The sequence below is a fragment of the Centropristis striata genome, chromosome 18 (assembly GCF_030273125.1).
Source record: "Centropristis striata isolate RG_2023a ecotype Rhode Island chromosome 18, C.striata_1.0, whole genome shotgun sequence".
Lineage (NCBI taxonomy): Eukaryota > Metazoa > Chordata > Actinopteri > Perciformes > Serranidae > Centropristis > Centropristis striata.
The window spans coordinates 29,272,769-29,300,492 of NC_081534.1; the positions used below are offsets into that span (position 1 = coordinate 29,272,769).

Consider the following 27,724-nt stretch of genomic DNA (forward strand, 5'->3'; position numbering starts at 1 on the left):
GGGTTAACGCCCTCCGTCACGATCACATCCGTCTTCCCGTCCACTCGTTCTAGATCCACGATGTCGCCCTGAGAACAAGATGTAAAACAGTTTAAAGCTGAATAAAAGAGCTTAAACTAGTGGTGGAATGTACTCAGCAAAGATTAAAGTTTTAACACATGTACAGGTACATCTCAGTAAATTAGAAGATGATAGAAAAGTTTATTTATGTCAGAAATTCAATTAAAAAAGTGGAAATAAAACATTATATAATATACTGGAGATACTGGTATCATATGAAACTAGAATATCTAAGGAATCTATAGAAATAACACTGCAAAGTTTAGGCCTGTCACGACAACAAATTTTTTAAGACGATATATTTTCCCAGAAACTGTCAGGATAAACGATAGAATCGTTAACGTCGTTTTAGGACCATTTTATGCCTTTGATATAATGAAATTAGAGCATAATAATCCAAAACATCTTTTCAACAGCAATTATTTTTTTAATATCAAGAATATTAAACATTGGAATTGAATTGTGGAAAAGAAATATTAATATATCCTAAATAAATAAAACATAATAAATTAAACTACAATAAAAACTAATAAAATAGACTCTCAGGCTCTGTTAACAAAAAAAATGCACTGAGATAAACATTTTTAATTACATTATTTTATATTACAAATAACACACAAACAGCTGGGATTGCTGCTAGGCAAATAACGGGTTTTTTTCAGCAATTCGTACTGCCCGTCAAACATTTACACAACACAAAAAAGTATGGAAACAATGTGATATATTATATAGTCAGTTTAATATATCGAACGATAAGTTGATATAGTAATTATCGGGCTAGGAGTGGCAAAGTTCATCTTTTTTGCTGTTTAATTCAAATAAATTCAGAGCAGTAAGGTTTAAAGTTTTTTGAAAGAAAATAAAAACCGAAAAATGTTCCATTTTTTGACAAAACAATTCTTGATTGAAGTTAATTTTGTGGACACAAAATGCAGTTAAACAGTTAAATTGCAATATATTGTATCGGAATACTCACCATATCGCAAAATGCTTAAAATCACAATAATATCGTATTATAGACTCAAGTATCGGGATAAAATCGTATTGTGGGGCAGATACGCTGATTCACACCTCGAGCTAAAATGCTAACCCATTTCCGAGCTTAAGGACTCATTCCTGCAACAATTTATTGAAATTTAGTGAAATCATATACTTAATAACCCCTTCAGTCATGTTGACATGTGACCAGATTGAGAACAAACCTTGATGGGGAACATGGTGACGCTCTCGGGGCTGTCGATGCTGTACCAGATGCAGAGGTTCCCTCTGTTCTGGGCCACGACCACGTCACTGCCAGGAACCCACTGGACGTAGGAGCAGAAGCTCAGCACCGTGGTCTTCACGCCAGACTCGATGTCGTACAGATGGAGCTGAGGAAGAAGAAGAGGGAGGGAGGAAACTCTTACTTTCAGAACTAAAGCTTTCATAAATGATCTGTCCATTTAATATTAAGTCAGAAGACTAACGCATACGGACTAGAAACAGGGGAAACAGCTAACCTAAATAAAAAAGTACCAAAATCCAACTTCCAATTTAGCCTCTAAAGCTCATTAATTATCATGCTATGTCTTGTTTGACCTTTAATCCCACAGAGAAAGCAATTAAACACCTCTTTCAGTCGTAATGGCCAAAGAATAAAAGCATGTTGGAAAGTAAATCGGAACAATATGTTACCTCCACCAAGAGGTTATGTTTTTTGCTTCAGTTTGTTTGTTTGTCAGCAGGATTAGGAAAAACTACAAGCCAAATTTTCATGAAACTTGGTGGAAGGGTGAAGCAGGGGCCGAGGAAAAACCTATTAATAGTTTGAGTGGATCTGAATCACAAGGCAGATACACAGGATCATTTTTGACTTCCTTTAATATTGCGACATAGGGAATGGACTTGGTGGAGGTTTACCCTTTGTCTAGCACTTCCCAGCAGTATATAACAATAAATCCAAATGATGCAATGAAAATGCATTGATGCAACTTGGATGGGGTTAACCAATTGAATTTTTTTTTGCCATAATCCTCACTTGAAACTATGATCTTAATAGTTACTGTAGCTGCAGCAGTGTCAGTGTTTACTGCAGGTCTGATGGTGCTGAATGAAACTCCACAAAACAGCCTGAACAGCCTCCTGCTAACATTTCACTGTCGGAACAATCATGTTTGCAGCTGCGACTAGCTGCTCTATAGCTCGATCTGTCAGTTGGTTGCTCCACCTGAATTTCCCCACTTTAGCGGCCCCAGTTTTTACCCCAGGAGGCGGAGATTTGGTCCAGTATTTATGAGGTTGTGTGTTATTTTAATGCTTGGAGACATAAATACATGCACATATGTGGTCGCATCTATTGCAAATTTGTTCTCGTTCATTTAAAGTTGTATAACATCTTGTCGACGGAGGACAATCACACACAAAAACACTTTTCAACACTGCTGCCTGCTTCATGGTTAATTAAAAGTCGGGCTATGAATGACTCTCTCTTTTCTTTCTAAACCCGGACAACAAAGCAAATTATTCTAAAAACTTTCTTTCAACTTCTGCAAAATGTCCATAGTAAGAGCCAGTATTCCACTACGTTTCTGTACGAAACAAGGCAGACTTGGTGCCTATAAATCTGCCTTGCTTACATTAAATATTATATTAGCCGTAAACACAGTGATTGTAAAAAAGGTTAAAGTTTACGTTGCATATTTTAACTCATTTGGTGTGAAGAAAGTTGATTAACTTCCATAAACTTGCATACTATAGTCTTGATGAGTTGAGATTATGTAGATTCTATAAGCTACAGTGGTTCCTACAGCACTTAATATGCGTGTGTGTGTGTAAGAGAGACCTCCCGCTGTTGTAATCAGCTACTTTAATATCTCCCCCCTACCACCATTTTTAATAATGCTGCGTCTATAGTTTCACCCTGGAGCTCAAGTTTTACTGCAACGAGGAGGAGCAGCCTGTTGATAAGTTCACTTGAAAGCAAGTTTCAATTAAAGAAACATTTGTTATGCAACTTGACTTTTTATGATTTCTTTACTGGGAGAAAGTGCAGTGGCTGTGTGCTATGAATATGAAATAGTATAAATCATTTTCCCTCTAATAGACTGATGGCATGCACATCTAATCTTTATGCACCATCGGTACTGAAGTAAAGGTTTTAAACTCACCTGTGCAGAAGAAATAAGACATTAAAGTCCAACATATGCATGTCAATATTACGACTAGAAAACAGTTTAAACCATAAGCATCTGAAAACCAGGACTTGCTTCCTTTATTTTACTGCCTGGTACAACTAAAGGGACATTTGTTTGGACAAATATCATGATAACAATGAAAATAGCTCATAAGAGTTTAATTTATGAGCTGATTTCTAGACATTTTCCATGGTTTTATTGATAATAAGCAAAATCCTTATAAAAAAAACATGTTAAATGTTTAGATATCAGCTCTTTTATCAGCTATTTTTGTTGTTATCATTATATTTGTCCAAACAAATGTACCTTTAGTTGTACCAGGCATTAAAATGAACAAATGCAATAAAGAAAACAATGGTGGTCAAATCATTTTTTCCATGACTGTATATAAGAATTTCCCTATCGGTCCAACTAAAGGTCATTTTGTCCAAACTAAAAGACAATTTGTACATTTGTACCTGGAATTTAAAAAAAGAGTGCAGCGAAAAAGTTTGCAGCCACTGAGGGATTCCCAATTACCGGAGTTGTCCGTGTCTTTGCTCCGGGGCTGAGACATCAAACTGTTTCATTACCCCGGGGCAACAAGTGACAGCAGCTCTCTCCATCCTCATCCTGCTTCTTAAAAAGCTCAAAATCTCCTCGCTGCCAAGAACCAGATCTTTTCTGAATGTTTGTTTTTGGTATTGAGGTGGAAAATGTGAAAGGCGTGTTTCTGCACTTAAAGCATGGGGTCTCAAACTCGCGGCCCGCGGGCCAATTGCGGCCCTCGTGATGATATGAAAGTTTAATGTGAGTTTTATATGAATGGCATTTTACTGTGTTGTGTTTGGAAGGTCCCTTTAATTACTTTTTTTTGGTAATTTTGTGTCTTTTTTAATAATTTTGTGGGGTTTTTTTTGGTAATTCTGCGTCTTTTTTTGGTAATTTGTGTCTTTTTTAAACAATTGTGCCTTTTTTTTTCTTTTTTGGGTCATTTTGTGTCTTTTTTAAAAATAATTTTGTGTCTTTTTTGGTAATTTGGTGTTTTTTCAGTCATTTTGGGTCTTTTTTTGGTCATTTTGTGTCTTTTTTGGTCATAATGTGTCTTTTTGGGTCATTTTGTGTCTTTTTTAAGTAATTTCGTTTTTTTTTCTGTCATTTAGTGACTTTTTTTTGGTCATTTTGTGTCTTTTTTTGGTCATTTTGATACTGCCTCCAGGTAATTTGAGTTTGAGACCCCTGACTTAAAGGAACGATATGAAACTTTCATTTTGTGTCGATTTTGCCCCCTGTGGACAAAAGTGGTAGTGGTTTTCATTTGGTCATTGACTAATTATTATACATAAGACTTGCTGGCATAAAGGAAGTTGGCCTACATGCCTGCAGATATGAATGTTTCTCTGCAAAAAGAGTCACCGTCCGTCCTCTAAGTCAGTCCAAATCCACCCAGCAACTCGTGTTTTCATTGATCAGAAACATGCAGAAGCCATAAACCAGAGAATATTTCTGCAACACACATATAAACTCAGACTTGGTGTCGTGGCTAGCATGTTCCCATCATAGTTATTTCTATCTATTATTATTTATATAAACAGGGTTTGTACACTTTAGCAATGGTCAAATTCAAGCATTTTTCAAGGACTTTCAATGTCCATTTCCAAGCTTTTCCAGTATCTTACACCTGTTGTAAATTGCATATTTAAGATGAGTACTTACATACCAAAAGGTGGAGATTTCACTGAACCATACCAACAGTGATGGTATTACACTTTTAGGAGGAATGGTCTTCATTTCAGATAGGTTATCATTATTTTTACATTGAACATGTGATTATCTATAGTCTATAGATGGATATAGTCAGATTGCAAGAGAAATACAGTAAGAATTTCAAGCATTTACAAGCACTTTATCCAAAATCCAAGCACTTTTTAAACCTTGAAAATACAACATTTAAATTCAAGCATTTTCAAGGATTTCAAGCACCTGTACAAACCCTGTATAAAACATGGAGAGTAGTAATGTGCCAAAAAGTCGGGATTCCCTGCACTGCAGGACATAAACACTTGTGTTCTAACTTCTTGGCACTTTCTGTTGTGTCTCTGCAGCTTTTCTCTCTGCTCCAGTAATAAAAGTAACACTTTTGGCCCAGCAGAAAGGAAGTTTCATCCCTACTGTGTGCTTTAAGTTCTCTTGAGACTTGTGGCACCCCCGGTGGCAAACTGCACCCACATTTATCCTGAAATACTGTCTTATCACCTGGAAGACCAAAATGGCTCCACAAAAGGCCACGGGACATTATTTGGGTGATGGACGTGCCTATAACTTTAGACATGCCCCGACCAAGGAAGGGATTTTTCTCCTTGACTTATGGCTTTACTAATAATCATCTAATCTATCACTGGGCCTCTCTGCCTGCAGGACACGCTGCCATTGTTTCCACTCTTTCGCTCCCTCAGGGTGCGGAGGTTTTTTTTATTCTCACCCGCAGCTTCTTGTCCCTGAACAGCAGTTTGCGTCCGGTTTCATTCAGCTCCAGCCAGTCAATCTTAGAGTTCTGGCTGATGGTTCCCAGATTGTAGCCTCCGGCCAAGTCCACTGAGGAGGAGAGAGAAGGACAGGTTAACTAAGCACAGTGTGACAGTGTGTCTGGCTAAAATTGGCCTTTTTATTCAAGTAATCAGACAAGTTATTTTATAATAACTATTTTATAATAACTATCTGTCTATGATTCTATGAGGTACAGTGGGCGGTGTCACTTTTAAACACTTTGGGATCAAGTTGATATTACAAGTCTGCTGATATATAAACTTTTTTAATTAGGTGGAATATGGTCTAGTCTATGGAGGATAAAAAAGTATCAAAAGTTTAAAAAAAAAATACATTAATAAATGTATAAATAAATACAGGAATAAATAAAGAAATATGGAGAAATATGATAAAAAATACGGGACTAAATACCAGAATAAATTAATTTAAAAAATGAATAAATAAATATTGAATAAATATGGAAATAAATAAATTAATGGATGAATTAATAAATATATGTGGATGACTAAAAAGGACATAAATAAATACCTTAAATTTATTTATTTAATATATTTCAACATTTTTGTGCAACTACATTTCAGTTTTTATTTCAGTGTTTATTTATTTATTTATGCATTTATTTTTACATGCATTAATCACCATATTTATTTTATTTGATCCTGTAGCTATTTATCTACATATAATTTTTAAATGTATTCCTGTATTAATTTATTAATTTATACTACTGTACTATACATCATTTTTCATCCTCCACACTAGTTTTCATCCACTCAATGGAAATAATAAAGTCCAACTGCTGATATAACTGCAGTTATTTGTAGTTGTAGAAGTTCAGGAGTTCCATATTATGGTGAGTAAAGTGTGAAAACTAGCTGCCTCGCTTAATTCCTGCATAAAACAATTTATAAACTAAAAGATCACGGAGAGAAAATATAATAATGGCAGCATCATCAGCATCCGACAGCGTTCAAAGGCTGCAGATTGAAGATGTTCTCCAATCAAAGGCCTTTCACAAACCCACAGCACAAACATGAACATGTTCATCTGCACGAGTGGATTGAAACTGATGACTCGCTGTTACTTAATCACATTCTGAGGACTCACTCATCAAGAGCCGGATACCAAGACATAACTTCACTTTGTCATTCTGTTTGCTTACTTTTCTTGCCTGAGGAAAACCTGAGTTAGGTTGAAATGTCGATTGTGTTTTTTTACGTTTATATTGTATTTAAATAACAGAAATGACCAGTGGTGGAAGAAGTATTCAGATCTTTTATACTACGATGTAGAAATACTTCGTAACAAGTAAAAGTTCCGCATTAAAAAGCAATGTCTACTCATTGTGAAGAATGGCTTATTTCTGAATAATATATGGTATAATATGCAATTCTCATTACAGACGCATTAATGTGTTCATCACTTTAATGTTGCAGGTGGGGCTAACTTTAATTTCTTTCCATACTGCTGCTTGTGGGTTGAATTTACCCCCATGGATCAGTAAAGTATTCTCTTATAATAACCTTTTATAATGCATTATAATTTATTTGTTGGTTATATGTGGTATTAGCAGTGGTGGTAGAAGTATTCAGATCTCTTACTGAAGTAAAAGTACAAAAGTATCAGCATCAAAACGTACTTAAAGTATCAAAAGTAAAAGTACTCGTTCTGCAGAATGACCCCACTCAGATTGTTTTATATATTCCAAATATATTATTGGATTATTATCTTTGATGCATTTATGTAAGCAGCATTTTACTGTTAAAGTAGAGCTCAAGGTAGAACTAATTTAACTACTCAATATACTGTTATATGGTTAAATGTATAAACAAGTGTATCATATTAAATTGATCAAGTTTTTTATGTTAAATATTGGCATGAAAAGTAACAAAAGCTGTCACCTAAATATAGTGGAGTTACATTTCATTTGTAATGTAGTTACATTATAAGTTACACATGTGGAAATACTCAAGTACAGTATCACAAAAGTGTACTTAAGTTATTCAGATTAATAATACGCAGTTGTGGAATGAAACAGTACACTTACTTAAGTACTGTACTTAATTTATCAAATAAAAGTAGTAGTAAAAAGTGCTTTATTTGACTCTGAAATGTAGTGAAGTAGAAGTATAAAGCAGCAGAAAATGGAAATACTCAAGTAAAGTACAAGTACCTCAAAGTTGTACTTCAGTACAGTACTTGAGTAAATATACTTGGTTACATTCCACCACTGGTATTATTCATCTAAATAACTTAAGTTATCAAATAAATGTAGAGTAGAAAGTGTTTTTTTGACTTTGAATTGTAGTGAAATAGAAGTATATAGTAGCGGAAAATAGAAATATTCAAGTAAAGTTGTACTTAAGTAAAGTACTTGAGTAAATGTACTTAGTTACATTCCACCACTGGGTATTATTAATCTAAATAACTTAAGTTATCGAATTAATGTAGCAGTCAAAGTGCTTTATAGGACTCTGAATTGTAGTAAAAAAAAAAAAAGAATAAAAGCAGCAGAAAATGGAAATACTCAAGTAAAGTACAAGTACCTCAAAGTTGTACTTGAGTACAGTACTTAAGTAAATATACTTAGTTACATTCCACCACTGGGTATTAATAATCTGAACAATTTATGCTATCAGATAAATGTAGTAGTAAAAAGTGCTTCATTTGACTCTGAAATGTAGTGAAGTATACAGTAGCAGAAAATGGAAAACTCAAGTAAAGTGCCTCAAAGTTGTACTTCAGTACAGTACTTGAGTAAATGTACTTAGTTACTTTCCTCCACTGTGGCTACCACAATGACACCACAGTGACAAACACACGTTCTTACCAATACAAATGGTCTTTATATCGATGAGATACGCCAGCTTCTTGTTGTCTTCAACTCCTCTCTGCTTCCTCTCATTCAGCCGGACACTGCACACACACACACACACACACACACACACACACACACACACACACAACACAAACACAAACACACCTTCAGTATAAAAGCAGTGCAACATAACTGAATTTACACTGATTCAACATGTAGCATTAAATCCAGCATGTGCTCAGTATAATTGGCTTCAGCTGCTGTAGAACTCCCCGGACGCTGCTGATCATGATGTTGTCATGCTGCAGCGTCCTGCAGCCAGAGGCAGCAGCAGTCACAGCCATCACCTGGAACCTGCTGGCCTCAACACCAGTCGGCCATTAGTCAGTCACCCGGGGACCGTCAGAGCTGACACTTTGACAGGCCGGAATATTTTAACGTGGACGTGAGCTGCTGACGAGCTGACTGAAGAAGCCTCGGTGTCAGGAGGACGTCTCTTTCTGCACAGCCCAACACCCCCACCTAGTGGACACCGCTGGAACTACACCGTCTAGTAAGAACGGTCAGGGAATTATTTAGTGCTGCCAGAGTAATTGTGGCCCTCATGACGATATTTTGTGGCCCCCACCTTGATATGAAAGTTTAATGTGAGTTTTATGTGAATGGCACTTTACAGTGTTGTGTGTGAAAGGTCCCTTTAATTACTTTTTATTGTAATTTTTTGTCTTTTTTTAGTAATTTTGTGTCTTTTTTTTGTTGTTGTAATTTTGTGTCTTTTTTGGGTCATTTTGTGTCTTTTTTTGTTGTTGTAATTTTGTGTCTTTTGTAGTAATTTTGTGTCTTTTTTGGGTCATTTTGTGTCTTTTTTTTGTCACTTTGTGTCTTTTTTTGTCATTTTGTGTCTTTTTTTAGTAATTTTGTGTCTTTTTTTTTAGTAATTTTGTGTCTTTTTTGGGTCATTTTGTGTCTTTTTGGTCATTTTGTGTCTTTTTTAGTAATTTTGTGTCTTTTTTTGGTCATTTTGTGTCTTTTTTAGTAATTTTGTGTCTTTTTCGGGTCATTTTGTGTAATTTTTTTGGTCATTTTGTGTCTTTTTTGGGTCATTTTGTGTCATTTGTTTGGTCATTTTGTGTCTTTTTAAGTAATTGTGTCTTTTTTGGTCATTTTGTGTCTTTTTTTGGTGATTATTATTATTATTATACCATAAATTATATTATGTACATCCTATATGTTACCATAATATGCCATATTACATTTAATATTCTGTTATACTGCTGTTCTATGATGTAATCATATTATTAATATTACTACTATTACATTGCTTCTAATACTATATATTATACCTCATACTACACTGTATCATATTATTCTATATAAAGGCTTTTCATATCTTTCCCTTATTAAACATTAGAATATGTAGAATGGCTATTTTTACAAAACCAAAATGTAAATTTGTCCCTTCATTATTATTATTATTTGTGTAAAAATGCGTCCGTCGATTTTCTACCTCAACGATCACAAATAGAAACTAAAATTTTACTGTAGGGCCCAAAATCTATAATTAAGGCAGATTAAACGGCTAGATTTCTTCTTTTTGTGGCTTTAAATATGAGACTTGAGATTGAACAAGTGAATCAGTTGATGATAGTATCTGTTTCACGGCTTTACGTTTGTTCTCTGAAACCCAACAAACCTGTTCAGTTGTTTCTCGGTAAAACAACAACATCGATGAGGTTTGTTTGTGTGTTTTGTGTACTTGACCCACCTGATGAGATGAGGGTTCATGAATTCTGTCCTGACTGATCCCAGGATCTCGTTGTTGCTGTATTCCACCAGGCTCAGCTCCCCGGCGTTAAAAATCATGCACACCTGAAACACAAAATACAGTCAATTAATTCATTAAAACACAGTAACATGGAACATAAAGCCAGTTCTGGTTTGGTTCTGCTGTAAGCTTTAACCCTTTATCAGGCAAAGAACTATATTTGGTAGTTAGAGTCAGGTAATATTTTGAGAAAAAAGTTGCAAATTTACTAGATTAAAGTGGCAAATCTGTGCGAAAAAAGTCGCAGATTTATGAGAAAAAAGTGGGAAAAAAGCAACTTTTTTCTCCCAGATTCAACACTTTAAATCTCATAAATCTGCACATTTTTTTCTCGTAGATTTGCCACTTTAATCTCGTAAACTTTTTTCTCAAAATATTATTTTCGTATGTTTTTTTTACACATTCTGGCTGTATGTATTATCCTCCAATATTCTTTAGGGTTGAAATTTGGAATTTGCAAGTATTTCAATGAGAGCCCTATTAAGGGTTAAAGTGGTGAATCTGGGAGAAAAAAGTTGCTTTTTTCCCCACTTTTTTCTCGTAAATCTGCAACTTTTTTTGTGCAGATTTGCCACTTTAAATCTGTGACTTTTTTTCTTGTAGATTTGCCACTTTAATCTAGTAAATTTGCAACTTTTTTCTCGAAATATTACCTGAAGTTACCAAATATAGTTCTTTGCCTGATAAAGGGTTAATTACAGGTACATGCGTCTTAAATATCCATGGAGGAAAAGCTCCATAACAGCTTTCGTGAGAATAATATTCATGTGTGAACTTACATTTTCATTTTCAAAGAAGAACTTTTCGTTTCCACCAGAACCAGGCCAAGGCACCTGGAAGAGAGGCAGCAGAGTCCAGACTTCAGTTAGTTTACATGTCTAACTCTAATTATTGTGAGAAGCAAACTAGGAACCATATATGTACAACGTGAACAGAAGGGGACAAAGACCTGAGCAGGTGAATGAGATAAAATGCACAGAAGAGCTGATGGGGGAGTTGAGGGAAAGACACTTAGAAGGGAGTTAAATCATCTTCCTCCAGTATGTTATGGAGACCATATGAATATATTCATACTTGCTTAAACCTCTGAAGTCCAGGAGATTTTGGTCCAAATTTGTCAACTTCCTATGCATTAATTTCTGTCTCTGTTTAGCATCTTTCAGTCTGTCCTTACATCACATGCATGGCTCCTTTTTCTCCACACAAACTTGGCTATCAGTCAGATTTTACATTTTATTTTAATTAACAAAGTATAAAGCGGCCAGGAAATGTTTTTTTTTACCATCTATACACACAAAAACAGCAGAAAAAAATAATAATAAAACAAATAATAAAACTGCAAAACAGTCTATTTGCATGTAAATTAAAAATAGTAATAGTTTTCATTGTAGAAAGAAAATTCACATTTTTAAAATGGTCTAGAAACATAAATGTCACACTGTGAAAGCTCCTATGATTGAACTTTAACTGGCTTTCTCAGCTTGTCTACATATCATATATAAATAAAGTTATTACTGTAATTAAAACGTGTATTTTCAATAAATAGATGGACTCCAGAGGGTTAAATAAAGTGATGCTTTAAGTGTTACCTCGCTCAGTTTGTTTGTCAGCAGGTCTCCCAGCAGCAGCGTGTCGGAGGTGTGAGCCACCAGGTAGCGATCTTTGCCCATTATTTTGACTTCTTCTATCTCATAACCGTAATAAGACTTCAGAACCACCCGAGTTCCTGTTGAGAGGTTCCTCACTATCACCTGGGAGACGAGGAGGAGGGGTTAATACAGGACAGTGGAGAAGGAGGCAAACATGCAAATAAATAAGACATTTTCCATTTCTAATGATTGAATAATAGGGTTAAAATTAGGGGTGCACCGATTGCAATTTTCTGTCCGATCACTGATCACTGATTTTTTAAAAGCCTGACCTGCCGATTCCGATTTTGGCCAATACCGATTTTTTTAATAACTCACAACATACACCTTCAATGTTTGAATCTTATTTCATTGAAAAACAATAACAGCAGTATTTTTCTTTAACAAATAAAGGAAATCACAATGTCTGAGGTAGTTAATAAAATATTGAACTTAAAATAAAATTGCCAATTTTGTATTTTATTTATTTTATTTTATTATTTCTGTCTTTGTTTTTTTTTCCCGAACGTATATATGTCTGGGTATATTAATATATATAAGTACAATCTTGTTTCTTAAAGTAAACCCCTTTATCTGTTTTTTTCATACTGAGATATATTAGTTAATATAATTTAAATGACACTTATATGTGATTGTGTACGTGTAAATGTGTATTGTGGATGTGTGACTGTTATGTTTTATGTTCAAAATGCGAAAACTAATAATGAGAGTTGGAAAAATAAAAAATAAAAGAAATAAATAAAAAATAAAAAATAAAAAATAAAAAATAAAAAATAAAAAACAAAAAATAAAAAATAAAAAATAAAAAATAAATAAATAGCAACAATTTACAGGACAAACTAACAAAAGAACTGCAACCATAAATTAAGTGTCCTGAGTTTTTGGTTTCTTTAGTACAACAAGAACAAATGCCCAAATGCAGTTAGATAAGATCGCTAGATAAGATCGGTTTGATGTAAAAGAATCGGCCGATCGCTGATCCAGCAAAATTAAGGAAATCTAGATAAAATTATATTAAACAAGGTCTTAAACGTTCTTTTCCATTCCATAAGGGTAGAATAACTCTATAAGAGTATCATCTGTAATATCCAGCAAACTCACTTACAACAGGAAAGAAATGGAAGAAAATGTTTCTTGTGAACTTTTGACTGGAAAGATTTAATTACATTAAATGTAATCAGCTGAAAATCTCAATCACAGTCTCGTCAATTTTAATTTGTTTCTTTGTTTCTTTTCTCTCGTTTTTTTTTTTAATCAGCACCAAAATCAACTCATGCATTGATTTATGTTTTCTGTTAATCAGAAAATATTTAATTGAGTTCTGAGGCTATTTCTATTAACTGTGTTTTCAGCTTTATTTTTCTGTGTAAAAACTAATGAAACAAGTTTGTTTCCTACTTTCTAAAGTTGAAAGTACAAGTAAGATAATGCAGTGTTTGTTCTCACAATTTACTCTACGCCAATATGTTTATTTAATCAAAGAACCAGTTTACAAGTCATGCAAAGTAGAAAATACATGCATTTCCAGAAAATAACATATGTGTCTGTTTGTGTAAAAATGTTGTAGGAATCCTTCCTAATGTAAATTAATGTTAGATTTATAGCTCATTATTGTTTTAAATGATGGCTAAATCCTCCAGTTTAATACAAATGCAACATGATTTAATCCATTAAGAATTAATTTAACTGGTCCATGTAATACATCAGTGAAAAACACAATCAAAAAAACCAAAACCAAAAACCTTCATATCCGATACTGGACTGTTTTTTTTTAACTTGAATTAATTAAATCTGAATAATTGGTATTGCAGCAGACTATTAATTCAATAATTGGCATGTATCAGAGACCAAGTGAGGGCTGGAGTTGCTTATTTCTAAGTTCTACTCATTGTTTTGCTTTTTTTTTTTTTGCAATATAGATTCTTTAGCTTTAAGGTTAAGACACATGTTTTATAGTTATTATCTATATTTTGTCTCTACCTGGCTCAGGCCAACGTAGGTCATCTCAAACTTGTTCTTATAGATGGTTCTCCGTAAGCAGCAATCAAACAGCTCCACTCCTCCACACAGTGTTCCCTGTGAAAACACAAACACACACACAATAAATCAACCAATACGTTAACACATGAACACCATTTACTTTTTAACCAATTTGTGCTTTAGGTTGGTCTTTAACAGAGGGATTAAATGGCATAGTAAGCAATTTAAAACAGTATCAGTCTAAAACCAGGTTACATAACGGATCAGAGAGAGAATTTTCCATTCATACACATGTAACCACAGCTGAAAAACTCCACTGAAGAAGTAAAGGGCAAGAGGTCCACTAAGAGAAGGTTGATGTTAATACAGAAGGCCTAAGAGACTATTGAGAAAAAAGACGTCTGATCTAAATTGATTTCTCTCCTGAGTTAATGACTTATTAAGAGGTAAAAAAAAAAAGTTTTTCCCTGATCATTTTTTTAAAAAGTTAAGCAGGTGATTTTTCACACTTCCCACCAAAAATGATCATTGCAGAACTTTTTGAACTTGTTTTCCAGATTACATTTCTTTTAAAAACATACAGGTGCATCTCAATAAATTAGAATATCATAGAAAAGTTTATTAATGTCAGTAATTCAACTCAAAAAGTGGAAATGACACATTATATAGATCTATTACAAACAGAATGAAACATTTTCATGTCTTAATTTATTTAATTTCTTCTAATTATAATGATTATGGCTTACATTTAATGATGGCCTAAATTCAGTGTCTCAAAAAATCTGAATATTACAAAAAAACAACTTCAAAAAGTATATTTAATATGGAAATGTTGCCTCTGAACAGTTGGTTGGGGCTATTTGACTTGAACTACTGGAAATGGACTTTTCCATCATATTCTAATTTATTAAGATGCACCTGTATAGAGATTATCCTGGCTGAACCTTTTTACTGTTCTCAAGTCATTAACACAGGACAGAGAACAGTTTAGATCAGACTTAGAAAATGGATCGCTAGATTTTTCTTCTTACTAGCCTCTCTGTAGGGTAAAAATGACTTTCTTGATTAAAATAATGTTATAAATAAAGTATTTACAGCACAGAGGCGTGATCCGTCTTTCTTCCAGGCCAGGCTGGTGATGGTGTAGAGGTTCAGGATCTCTTTCGGCTTGGCTTCACCCCACACACCTTTCCTGGGAGCCCAGTTATACACCCGCAACCTGGGGGACATCAGGGAGAGGAACATTAGGGAGTGTTTTAATGCTGTCTCATGTGGCATTTTGAGCTGACAGGTATTTATTTATTCCTTTATTTATCAGGGACAGTGCATGGCTCTCAGCCGTACCAGAGTTAGCTAATAGCTAAATGTCATCTGTAGTCCCTGGGCAGGAACAAATAACATAAATCTAACACAAACAAACAAGTCTTTCAAAGAGCAACAACAACGTTTCACACTCTTAAAACACAATAGAACACAAGACAACAGCAAGAGTAACGTCACAGTATTAACCCTCTGAAATCTTCGGCTATTATGTCAGTTAAAAAATCTGTTAAAAAACTTTACCATGCCATGTTGGTATCAGGTTGGGTTTTTGAACCCAAAAGAAACAAAGGAAACATAAAATCTGATCTTGAAAATTATGTTTCAAAACACAGAATTTTAAATATTGCAAATATGAACACAGGTTGCATATATAACATATAACAGGTAAAATGAGGATAATATCTAGTTCAATATTTTATACTAATTATATTTGACATTATCTCCGGTTTTACTTGGCCGAATTTCATTAAAAAAAATCTGGCATGGAGTTTCAAGCCAGAACTTTAGAGGGAAGCTGATGGTAAGACTCAATGTTGCTTCATTTTTATGTCTTCACGTCATGAAGAAGTAATGTGCAGGTGGTTTCATGGACTCCAGAGGGTTAGAACACAACACAAAACAATTTTAAAATACAATACTAAAGAATTGCAAAATAGTGAGCTAATGATTGAGTTTACAGTTGGTAGGTGCATGATTGAGTGGATTTAAGCCATGATTTTATTTTAGATTTAAAACCAACGAATGTGCTGATGTACCAGAGTACTGTGTGTGAATCACTGACCGGTCATAGCTGCCAAACACCACGGACTGTCCGCTGGGGCTGGTGGCGGCCACGGTGAACTCCCTCTCCGTGCGGTCGCGGCTGTACTCGAAGGTCTGCAGGACGTGGCCCTCTCTACCGTACGCCACCACCTTCTTGTCACAGCCGCCCACCATGATGCTGTTGGCCCCCCAGGCCAGAGCGTAGGGCGGGCACGGGTGGGTCAACAGCTTACCCTGTGTAGGAGAGTGTTTGTTAGTCTCATAAACACATTAAAAACAACTGTATAGTAGGGGTGGGCGATATAGCTCTAAAATTATCACAATATTTCAGTGTATTTTTGCGATAACGATATACCTGACGATATTAAAAAATACTGAAAAATATATAGAAAAATATTTTTTAGTCTGTATAAATAAATAAAAATTGTACAACAAAATAAAAATCAATCATAAATGTAAATGTAGTGTAAATTGCAAATCTCAACAGTTTCCAAATACAAAAAATTTACTCTTGACTCTTGAGTATTAGCAAATAATAATAAAAAAAAACATCTAGGGGGTCCGGGGGACCCCGGGGAGAACATTTTGTACATTTTATAGTACAATGTGATCAATCTCGTCCATTTTGAGAGCTAAATGTTAGCAAACACCTCACATAACATTTTTCACAGTCAACAGGGCTTTCCACTAGGACATGGAGCAGCCAGACTGTGTGGACTAGAGACATATTTTTCATAAAAGCCCAAATTTAGTGCCTCTCACACATTCTAATGCCACTATTCCATCATATCCACTGATCTTAATCATTGCCTATTTTAATTAATTATTGTAAAGGAGAATAAGGGTTCTTGTATGTTTTATTTAAGGCATCTTATTTTGACAGTCTTCTTGTATGGCACACCCCTACTGTACAGCATAAAGGTTGCTGCAACATGTAGAGGATTTATACTCAATATTATTACTACATTTGAGTTAGGGGTTGTGCCATATCGTATCGTTCACAATAATACCGGTATATTTTTTTATGATTAAACAAAAATTCATATCGCAATAATTGCACCATTCCTACTTCTTGACGTCATGACATCAAATAAAATTATTAAGGTGTTGAATCATGTTTTATGTTAAATCTTGAAATGTGAAATGTAACTAAAGCTGTCAGCTAAATGTAGTGGAGTGAAAAGTACAATATTTACCTTAAAATGTAGTCACGTAGAAGTATAAAGTTACATAAATGGAAATACACAAAGTAGACGTATCTCAAAATTGTACTGAAGTACAGCACTTAAGTAAATGTACTTAGTTACATTCCATCACTGACATTTGCAGTATTATTTTTAAATACTTCCATTTTGCACTGAAGAGTCAAGAGTACATTTTTTGTATTTGGCAACTGTTGAGATTTGCACTTTTCACTACAATCTAGATTTATGATTGATTTTTATTTTGTTGCACGGTTTTTATTTATACAGACTGAAAAATAATTTTAAAAAAATCTCCTTTTCTATATATTTTTCAGTATTTTGTCATATCGTCAAGAATATAGTTATTGCAATAATACCATGAAATATGGTGATATTATTTTCGGGGCATATCGGCCAGCCCTAATGTGAGTACCTGAGAGTCTCCTGAACCTTCATCATCAAAGAAGTAGCGGACCACCGTCCCATCAGCGTGTCCAGACAGGATGCCTTTACCAGAGACACTGACACACAACACACACACAACACAAACTCAGTGTAACACAGAAGTAGACAATAATAAGTATATTATATATGCTTTTTCCTCCATTTCCCCCAATTTTTTGAATTATTTGTGTGATTTACTTGGATGCCAGTGAGACGACGCAGGACTCGGTGCCGTAGATGGTTGATGACTTGTTTGTCTGAGTGTTAGCGAGGCGGACCTGTAAAAAAAAGGCAGGAAATTAGAAATTACTTTTATTTAGACATATTATTAGACAAATATTATTTATTATTTGTCCAAATCCAGCTTTTTTAATATTCACTTTTTTTTTTACAACAGAACAGTAAAATTTACAATTTCTGTATAACTGAAGGGCAACAAATTATTTTATTTGTTTATTCGTTTTTCTGTTTTCTATCTTTTCTTTAGCTACTGTTAAATTTTGCTTGTGTGTTTTGTGTATATAAATATTGTTGCTTGTTTGTTGTTCATTTGTTTTGTTGTTTTGATGACTAATAATGTAATTTATTTATTTGTTAAATAGAGGAAAACTCTGAATAAGCCTTTCCAGCTTCCTTCTTTTCCTGCACCATAATTATCGTCTTTTATATTGTATATATATTGTATGAACATTGTTGTGCAAACAGAATAAAATAAATTAATAACTTTAACACAGATAAGTCTTTGTTAAGCCAAAATATTCGATGATTTGACAAGGGAAAAACATCTGACACAGCAATGATACTACAGAGAACTAAAATGTTTCAAATTTAGGAATACTAGTACTATTACAAATGCAACTAATAATACAATAACTGCTACTACAATCACTCCTGCTGTATCAGACATTCTGCTCAGACTGTAATACTCCTACCGATAATTACACATGAATAAAATGTATATAAACTGTTACATAAACATAATGAGTCCTCTTTCTGTAGAGAGGTGAGAACATGTTGCTGCCTTACCTTTCCATCCACTAATCCATACACAATTGCATGTTCTGCAGGCCACAGCAAGCAAGTCACAGCACTCTGAAATACAGGGAATACAATGTGGCATTACACAGTTGTCAGAAAGATGGAAAAGCACACTCTCTACTAGGAAAAATTGCTTTTTGACACCCAAAAGCCATTAAAATTAAAACTTCTACGTAGGAAACTAGGCAAAAGATAAAACATCACATAAAATGAACACTAAACCAGCAGCTATAACTGAACAACCTATGCAGCATTATTTGTAACATTGTTTTTTTTTAATCTCTTTTAAGCCTTTACATGTCCTCAAATCGACTTAAAAGTCTGAGGAACACACTAACTTACCGGCTATTTTACCAAATATATTTTAAATAACAGTCACTGCTCCATTAGTAACATTATTCTCACAAGAAACAAAAGAACATAAAGAACAAAAGAAAATAAAAAATAGTGCTTGTCACTGCTATTTCACAGCTCCTGCCTCTTTAAGCATTCACTTCACTGCCAATACAAAGTGTTTACTTACTGTCTGAACAAATTTGTTGCAGATGGCTTTCTTGTCGCCCCTAAAGAGACATAAGATAACGGATAAAAATCTGTTTGCATGCATCAACATAGATAACAAAATAAATATTAATATGGGAGCTTAAAACTGCCACATGACGTTACCATTCTTCTCCAATTCTGTAGACAAAGATGATGTTGTCGGACTGGCCGATGGCGATTTTGGTGGAGTCTGGTGAGAACGCCATGTCGTTGACAACATAGCTTTGTTTCCCGAACTGACAAAAGATTACATATGATTATTATTAACACACAACCTCCTGTTTAACAATATACAGTATACAAGGAGATGCTATGGACAGGACATACAGGTAGGGCTGGGCGATATGGACCAAAAGCCATATCCCAATATATTTAGGCTGAATATCGATATACGATATATATCCTGATATTTTTATCACAATGTGAGAGCAAATGTTCAGTCAAAGTCAAAGCCAAATATGACATGGCACAGGTGGTTTTATTGAAACTGTTTATATAAGTGAACATAAATACTGTATAACAACAGGAGTACCTTATTTAAAATCAAAGCTCCATAAAGTGCACATTTAAATAATAATATGTAATAATAATAATAATACATACAAAAAAATATCTTAAATAAAAATAGCCTATGAAATAAAATAGGCCAATTTTTTCTGAAATAAATTTGTTTATATGAGAAAAGAATAACAAACATTACAAAAGAACAAAATATGACAAACCCTAGTAAGGACAGCATTTATATATAAAGAAAGAAAAAAATTGAACTATAACGATATATGCGATATGGTCTTATTCCATATCACATTTAAAAATCAACATATTTTTTATATCGATATTTCGCCCAGCCCTACATAAGGTACTAAAAAAAATAGATCTTAATAGGCCAACATCCACAACTCAAAGGAGGAATGTTTGTTTTTGTTGTTTTAATAAGTGATGGAGAATATTTTAGTTGTATTTGATACTTGTGATGTGCCTCGTGTTTATTTTTTGTTTTCTGTGGGTCTTTTGGATGTTGGCCACCCCTTGGAAACAAGATATTTATACTGTTATAATGATTTTACTGTATCTATGAGACTATGAGAATCTGCTTAAGTCACACACTTTACATAGGCCATTATCTTAAAGGGGTAAAATCACATGATCTGATCAACTGAGGATGGAGGTGATTTTACCATAGGTGGCTATGAGGAGATGATTTAGGCAAAAAAAACAATTTTGACAAAAATGGCTTAGGCGATTATTTTAACAGTGTGACGAAATGCCACCTGCACATAAACCCTCAATTCTTCAAGCAGCATGTGATTCATTATCTTTATATCTCTACTTCCTACTCCGGCACCTGTATGTTTTGGCAGACGACTGTGTAGATAATAAGCTATGACAGGAACTACTATTTGAAAGTTGAACTGTGTTGTAATAGTTGCAGCCCAACGTGAAGCAGGCGTGCCGAATTAAAGATGAGGCAATGTTTACTTTATACAAGGACCAAACTTTGCTCTATGGGGCATTTAATTGTGCCGATGAGCAAGGCAGCACTAAAGTGACGGAATTTGGAATGGAAATGGAAACCTGAGGCTAGCTGAGACAACATGAGGCTAGCTGTCCTCCTGTCTCACCTTTGAGTCCAGAGGTTTGGTGGAGAACTTGTCCCTCCTCTCCCCCTGCTCATCATAGAGCAGCACCACTCTGTCAACAGTGCAAACAGCGAACTTGGTGTTATTCGGTGCCCAGGTCATGCATGTCACCTTGGCAGCACCCTCCTGTGAAAAGAAGCAGAGAAAACAAACAATCAGAAGTGATAATTAACCGATGCCTTAGATCAGCATCTCTAGTTAGCTATTTCAAGCTAATTAAACCAGATACCTTTCCGTTAACTTCTGTAACGCGCCAAACTCCATAGGAGATTTAACCGTTTTAAGTATTTAAGCTGATATAATTTGTCAAATGCTAAAATATAACTTTATATAATGGTTGAATCATTAAGAGGCAGTCTTCGGCTAATTTGGGGCGCTTTAGTAATAATTTGTTCTTCAACCAAGTGACGTGAACGCACCGCAGCTGCTAGCGAGCAAAGTGAGACAACATTAACTGTAAGAATCTGTATTTAACACCAATAAAACTACAATCAGACAAATCACTTGTATGCCGAATTGACGAGGGGGGAATGAGTGTTTGGTTACAGATTTAGAGTCACGATATAAGCTAATTTAAAGTCACACTTCTTGAACTGATGCTGCTCTCCATCATCGTTAGCTAGCAGTAGCTAACGTGTCACTGAACTCACCTGGGGTGTTAACAGTGTCTTAAGATGCTTCAGTTGCATTTTCCGAAGTCTCTAGGAAGCCCGTGGACGGTAAGAGCGTTATTGGCGCTGGGATAAAGTGCTTTATTTACTTAGATGATGGTCATTTTGTTGACCAACTCCGAGATAGCAGCTAGCTTGGAGGACATTTTTATAGTAAACATAAATGTGATCTCCTTAGTTACCGCTTGGGCGGGGACTCATGGTGCGTTCATAGCTATGGGAAATGTCACCTGCTTTCACAAATCACGCTTTGTTTTGGGCCGCCAAATGTATTTTAGTCAACAACTTCGCATTGTTTTGTATTATTATTAATTTATAGGTTATTAACTATCATAGTCAATTCATAAATATATGTATTTGAAAAATAAAAGGAGCCAAAATCTGGAATACACTAGCTGTTATAAGACTTTTCATAGGCTTCGGATCTCCAAAGCTGTGATCTCCTTAGTTACCGCTTGGGCGGGGATTCGTGGTGCGTTCAAAGCTGTGGGAAATGTCAGGCGATTTCACAAATCACACCGTTTTGTTCGTCAAATGTTTTTTAGTAAATAACTTCGTATTGTTTTGTATTATTATTAATGTATAGGTTATTAACTATCATAGTAAATGGATCAATATATATATTTGAATGTAAGACTAAACCTGTGTGTGTGTGAGTAAAACCTGGAATACAGTAGCTGTTATAAGACTTTTCATAGGCTTCGGATCTCCAAAGCTGTGATTTCCCTTCAAAATTATAAAGCCGGCTACATAATAATAGACACAAACGTACATTTTTAAAAATAAAAGGTGCTATTCTCATAGACTGAATCAGGTTATTTTACAGTCTGAATGTGAGTAGTTTATGATCGTAATCGTGCATGTCGCCATGCTGATACCGAAAAGGTAGTGGAGATGCCGGGGATTGAACCCGGGGCCTCATACATGCAAAGAGCATGCGCTCTACCACTGAGCTACATCCCCTTCCATGTTCGACCTGCCGTCAGTCAAGTAATTATACCTACCATACATATAACTATGCAATGGATCACATCGTTTATATTGTGACAGACTTTATCCTTTGTTTTAGGATTCAGTTTGAAATATATGGCCATTATTAATCAATTGGAGCTATTCTAAAGATGTGCTATATAAAAGGTTCTCCAAAAGCCACAACAAAACCAGTACAGAACGAAATCAAATAGACTGAATGATTGGATAATGTTGCTCTCATTTACAAATCGAGTATGTTGTAAGTATGTTGTTAATATGTATAATATATCCTTGTTTTTAAATAATATCGAGTATGTTGTAAGTATGTTGTTAATATGTATAATATATCCTTGTTTTTTTCATTATATCTTCTGTGTCCAAATATTCATAATAACCGCAACACAAAAGCAGGAGTTCATTTATATGATATGATAATAATTAATGCGTAGTGTTTTAATCAAGACTGACACGATGTGACTCTATTCTCTCTTCTTGTTAGATGTTTATGCTGACACAACCAGGATTTAATTGTATCCTTTACAGCAGTTCTCTCTACCAACATGGTCATCCTAGTGGGTGCATGGAGAATTCCAGCTGTTGAGAAGTTGCCGCGGCAGGTACGCCCCCCCAGCGTGATGACGTCAGCGTGACGCGGCCCTGTGTGTTAACTTTCCTGACTGAACCGGAAAAAGAATCTACCTTCAAATAAAAGCCAAACACATGGCATAACTTTTTTCCTTTACCTTTTTTTCACTCACAGATTTGACATTACCTAAAAATGGAGGCACATGACTAATCATAAATATATTCAATATATATTGTGTATATATTGTGTTATGGTATATTTTTTAAAAGCAAACTCAAATCTGTCTATTTATTTAATGTCTTTTACTGTTTTAGTCTGGCTTTTAATAGAGCTTTAATATAGCTTTATTTTTCCAATAAATTACTGTATTTTACGTTTTTAGTTTAGACTTTAATTAGGTTTTATAATAATAAAAGTAATAATGGTAAAAATAATAATAATAATAATAATAGTAGTATTCCTATTATTATTATTGTTAAGTATTTCATGTTTTTAGTGTAATCTTTGATTAGGTTTATAATAATAATGACAATAATAAAATCATTATATTGTTAGTATTATTTTGTATTCCTTTTTTATTTTACCCCTTGCTAGAGGTTGCTGCATCTGGTGTTTCCTCGCTGTATATTGATGAGATTTAGGAAAACGTTTCATTAGTTATTGTTTTTACTGTTCTTGCTTTTAATTAACCAAATTAAATAAAAACTAATCACTTGTCATTTTGAAATCTTTTTAGTGCTTGGATTGTGGGTGGTGTTTGTGTGTGTGTGTATTTATGTTTGGAGGGGGTAGTTGTATTGTGTAACGCACTTTGTGTTCAATTTGATTTATTTATTTACTTATTTTAATCATGTATTTATTTTTATGTGCTTGATACAGTAGCTTACCATGTGGCTTTTATTTTGAAACTCGTCAGCGGAAGTGCGGAGCGTCACTCCGTCAAACTTGCCGCTTCAGGCTGCGGGCCGACTTCCACACTGCTGGCGGCGTGTGTGGAACACTTTTCTCTCACCGTCCCGTCCGATTTACCGGCAAATCATCAAATTAGGCTCGTTTTTTGTGTTACTGCTCTCTAAATTTCCACCGGATGAACTCAGGCCGCTGACAGACACCTGCCCAGCGGTGAAATCTTAACATCATCGGTAGTTTTTTGGAGTCTTTAGCCTCCATCTCCTGCTTGTTGGCGCGGCGTGAGTTTCACGTGGAGACCGTGTAGCTCATCACTGCTCAGAAAGCATCCAGCAGCCACCCGGTAGTTAGCATTAGCTACCTGAGATAAAATGACAAAGATGGCATCGTTGATCCTGGAGGACGGGACCACGTTTAAAGGCCTGCTGTTCGGTGCAGATGTGTCAGTGTCGGGAGAAGTTGGTACGTGATGTCCTTTTTAAACAAACTATAACTTCAATTAATTACTGCTACTTAAGCTAGCTCATAGAAAAATCCACCTGCATGAAATGAGACAAGGTTAGACTCATAGTTTTGTGTTTTTTTTAATTTTTGGACAACTTATGTGGCATGTCCTACTTTACTAACCCACATGGATCAGAGTTGTAAAGCGCCAACAACCCCCCCCCCTAACTCATCCCTCCATCCTCTCCTCATAGGGCTGCGTCACCAAACTCCATTCAAATGTCTGTCAATTAAATGGGTCAGCTACCATGACATTTCCTGCCTTCTTGCATTTCGTCACTCTGTTAAAAATAATAGCCCAAGTCATTTTTTCAAGTTTTGCAGGAAACACAAAAAACTTCCCCAAAAGTCTAACATGACATTTATTGATCATTTCACTCAAAAAAGGATGTAACAAAGGATGGCTATTGGCATAGTAATAACACTGTGTGTAAATTATGTAACTTAAGAGAAATAAATATTAGGCTTTTTTTTTTGAACATGCCTTTGTGACTTAAGCAAGATATGGTAACACTTTATTTTGAAGGAGTCTACATAAGAGTCACACAAGCCTGTCATAAACATGACATGACAAGTATCATGAGCATTAATGTTACTTCAAAGTGTCATTAATGTTCATGACACATCCCATGTCATGTTTATGACACTCTTATGTAGACCCCTTCAAAATAAAGTGTTACCATATCTTGCTTAAGTCACAAAGGCATGTTCAAAAAATTGCCTAAGTCACATTTTATTTTGACTTAGGCATAATAAATAGGCTTAAGTCACACACTTGACATAGGCCATTATCTTAAAGGGGTAAAATCACATGATCTGATCAACTGAGGATGGAGGTGATTTTACCATAGGTGGCTATGAGGATATGATTTAGGCAAAAAAAACAACTATTTTGACAAAAAATGACTTGGGTGATTATTTTAACAGTGTAATGAAATGCCACCTGCACATAAACCCTCAATTTTCCAAGCAGCATGTGAGTCATTATCTTTATATCTCTACTTCCTACTCCGGCACCTGTATGTTTTGGCAGACGACTGTGTAGATAATAAGATATGACAGGAACTACTATTTGAAAGTTGAACTGTGTTGTAATAGTTGCAGCCCAACGTGAGGCAGGCGTGCCGAATTAAAGATGAGGCAATATTTACTTTATACAAGGACCAAACTTTGCTCTATGGGACGTTTAATTGTGCCGATGAGCAAGGCAGCACTAAAGTGACGGAATTTTCAGTGAAGTTTGGCGGGATAATCCGTGACAGAACTCCCAGAAAACTTGCAGGTCTCCTTCAACTCTGTTATTTTAGATACTTTTTGGTTTGCAAAAAATAAGCATTTATCAAACTGCACTGTAACTGTTATCATTGTGTGTTACGGTTGTCTTTTTTTTTTTTTTACTTTGTTTATTACGTTTTTTTCACAATAGAACACAGACATACAGGGAATCCCCACCCCAAAAAGTAAAGATAAATAAATATAAAGATAGATAAATAATAATAATAATAATAATACTGATAAATAGATGAATAAAGCGAAAAAAATATAAGTTAAATATGTTATAAAAGAGGACATGTATAAACATAAAAAAGAGAGAATTTTACAGAAAAAGTGTTGCACTTGTCTTATTCTTTTTTTAATTTTTTAATTTTTTAGCTTTGACCTATTAGATAGATAGATAGATACTTTATTAATCCCTCAGGAAATTGCACTTCCAGCAGCAGCACAACACCAATGCAATAAAATAAAAAAAAAATAAAGTTAAAAACTCGTATGAATTATATATATTATATATATATTTTGATTGTCTTTACTCTTTAGTGACTGTTTTTTAATGTAGTTAAATGTCCGTTTGTCCGTGTGTTTATTTTGCACTTTGTCTTGATGCTTTTGAAGCACTGTGTATTGTCTTGTTGTTTGCAATATGCTATAAAAAATCGACTTGCCTTGTCTTGTCCTACACACTACAGAATGGAATGTATCTCTGCTGGTATTTTATTACAGTAACTCCTATCTGTATACCACAATCCAGGCCAAGTTTTATAACCAGTTTTATGACAGAATTATGTGTAAATTGGTGCTACTGGGAGGCTTGAACAATAACCATAAACCTGAATTAAAACTTGTCTGCATGTCTCTGTAAAAAAAATACAAAATAAGCAGAAAATGATGCCTTTTTTAGTCGTTTATGAGGATTTAGTCATACTTTTATAATGTAATATAATATATTCCTATGTGCTGATGAATGTTCTGTGTGTCCAGTGTTCCAGACAGGCATGGTGGGCTACCCCGAGGCCCTCACTGACCCGTCCTACCGCTGCCAGCTGCTCACCCTCACCTACCCTCTGGTGGGCAACTACGGGATCCCACAGGACGAGGACGGAGAGTTCGGACTGAGCAAGGTGAGCCGTTATTCAGGCTTTAAGCTTTTTTTATGATAAGAAAATAGGGAGAAAACTGTGTCTTACCTTTTTTGTATTTTAGTATTTCTTTTCCTTGTGCCAGCACCACAAAGTGACATGTTGGTTTTTTTTTGTTTGTGTTGTTTTACTCAGTGGTTTGAGTCGTCAAAGATCCACGCTGCAGCTCTGATCATCGGAGAGCTGTCAGACAGTCCCAGTCACTGGAGCTCAGTCAAGTCTCTGGACCAGTGGCTCAAAGAGCAAGGCATCCCTGGAATACAAGGTCAGCAAATCTAAACCTACTAATACTGATTAACTAATGCAGAATTACATGCATGATGTGAAAGAGTTGGAACAAATCACAGTTTGAAACCTTATATACAAGAAGATGCATAAAACAATTAAAGATACAGGCAAGTTTTTAAACTAGGGCCGGGACTCGATTAAAAGAAAAAATCTAATTAATTAGAGGCTTTGTAATTAATTGATCGAAGTTAATCGCATTTTAATCGCATATAAATATTTGGCCTGAGAACAGTGAGAAGTAATTTTTTTCACATGGATTTTTAGTATACCATTGAATAATGACTGAATACATAAGCTTAAGCAACAAAAATATTGTTTATTTTTGTTCAAGTCCAACAGACCAGTGCTATTTTTGCCATCAAGTGTAGCAATAGCATATTTATAAATATAGTACATTTCATAAATCCAGGTAGCC

General features: G+C 34.8%; 2 protein-coding genes across 3 annotated transcripts in view; one reads left to right on the top strand and one right to left on the bottom strand.

Annotated features, from left to right (window-relative positions):
• Window positions 1–21,789, bottom strand: part of ift172 (intraflagellar transport 172) — a 69,260-nt gene extending 47,471 nt beyond the window's left edge. The window contains exons 1-17 of the mRNA XM_059356629.1: window positions 21,613–21,789; window positions 20,945–21,088; window positions 19,446–19,558; window positions 19,303–19,342; window positions 18,768–18,833; window positions 17,940–18,019; window positions 17,731–17,818; window positions 16,133–16,347; window positions 15,124–15,247; window positions 14,029–14,124; window positions 11,989–12,150; window positions 11,179–11,232; window positions 10,340–10,443; window positions 8,587–8,672; window positions 5,695–5,807; window positions 1,263–1,430; window positions 1–68 (exon numbers count right to left, since the gene is read on the bottom strand). The exon at window positions 1–68 is cut by the window's left edge and continues 69 nt beyond it. Coding sequence (XP_059212612.1) covers window positions 1–68; window positions 1,263–1,430; window positions 5,695–5,807; window positions 8,587–8,672; window positions 10,340–10,443; window positions 11,179–11,232; window positions 11,989–12,150; window positions 14,029–14,124; window positions 15,124–15,247; window positions 16,133–16,347; window positions 17,731–17,818; window positions 17,940–18,019; window positions 18,768–18,833; window positions 19,303–19,342; window positions 19,446–19,558; window positions 20,945–21,088; window positions 21,613–21,651 — 1,760 coding nt within the window. The 5' untranslated portion in view covers window positions 21,652–21,789. The remainder of the gene's footprint in view (window positions 69–1,262; window positions 1,431–5,694; window positions 5,808–8,586; window positions 8,673–10,339; window positions 10,444–11,178; window positions 11,233–11,988; window positions 12,151–14,028; window positions 14,125–15,123; window positions 15,248–16,132; window positions 16,348–17,730; window positions 17,819–17,939; window positions 18,020–18,767; window positions 18,834–19,302; window positions 19,343–19,445; window positions 19,559–20,944; window positions 21,089–21,612) is intronic.
• Window positions 21,790–24,152: 2,363 nt separating this feature from the next.
• Window positions 24,153–27,724, top strand: part of cad (carbamoyl-phosphate synthetase 2, aspartate transcarbamylase, and dihydroorotase) — a 40,898-nt gene continuing 37,326 nt past the window's right edge. For both annotated transcript variants that reach the window (XM_059356208.1, XM_059356209.1), the window contains exons 1-3: window positions 24,153–24,562; window positions 26,864–27,003; window positions 27,157–27,286. In XM_059356208.1, coding sequence (XP_059212191.1) covers window positions 24,472–24,562; window positions 26,864–27,003; window positions 27,157–27,286 — 361 coding nt within the window. In that variant the 5' untranslated portion in view covers window positions 24,153–24,471. The remainder of the gene's footprint in view (window positions 24,563–26,863; window positions 27,004–27,156; window positions 27,287–27,724) is intronic.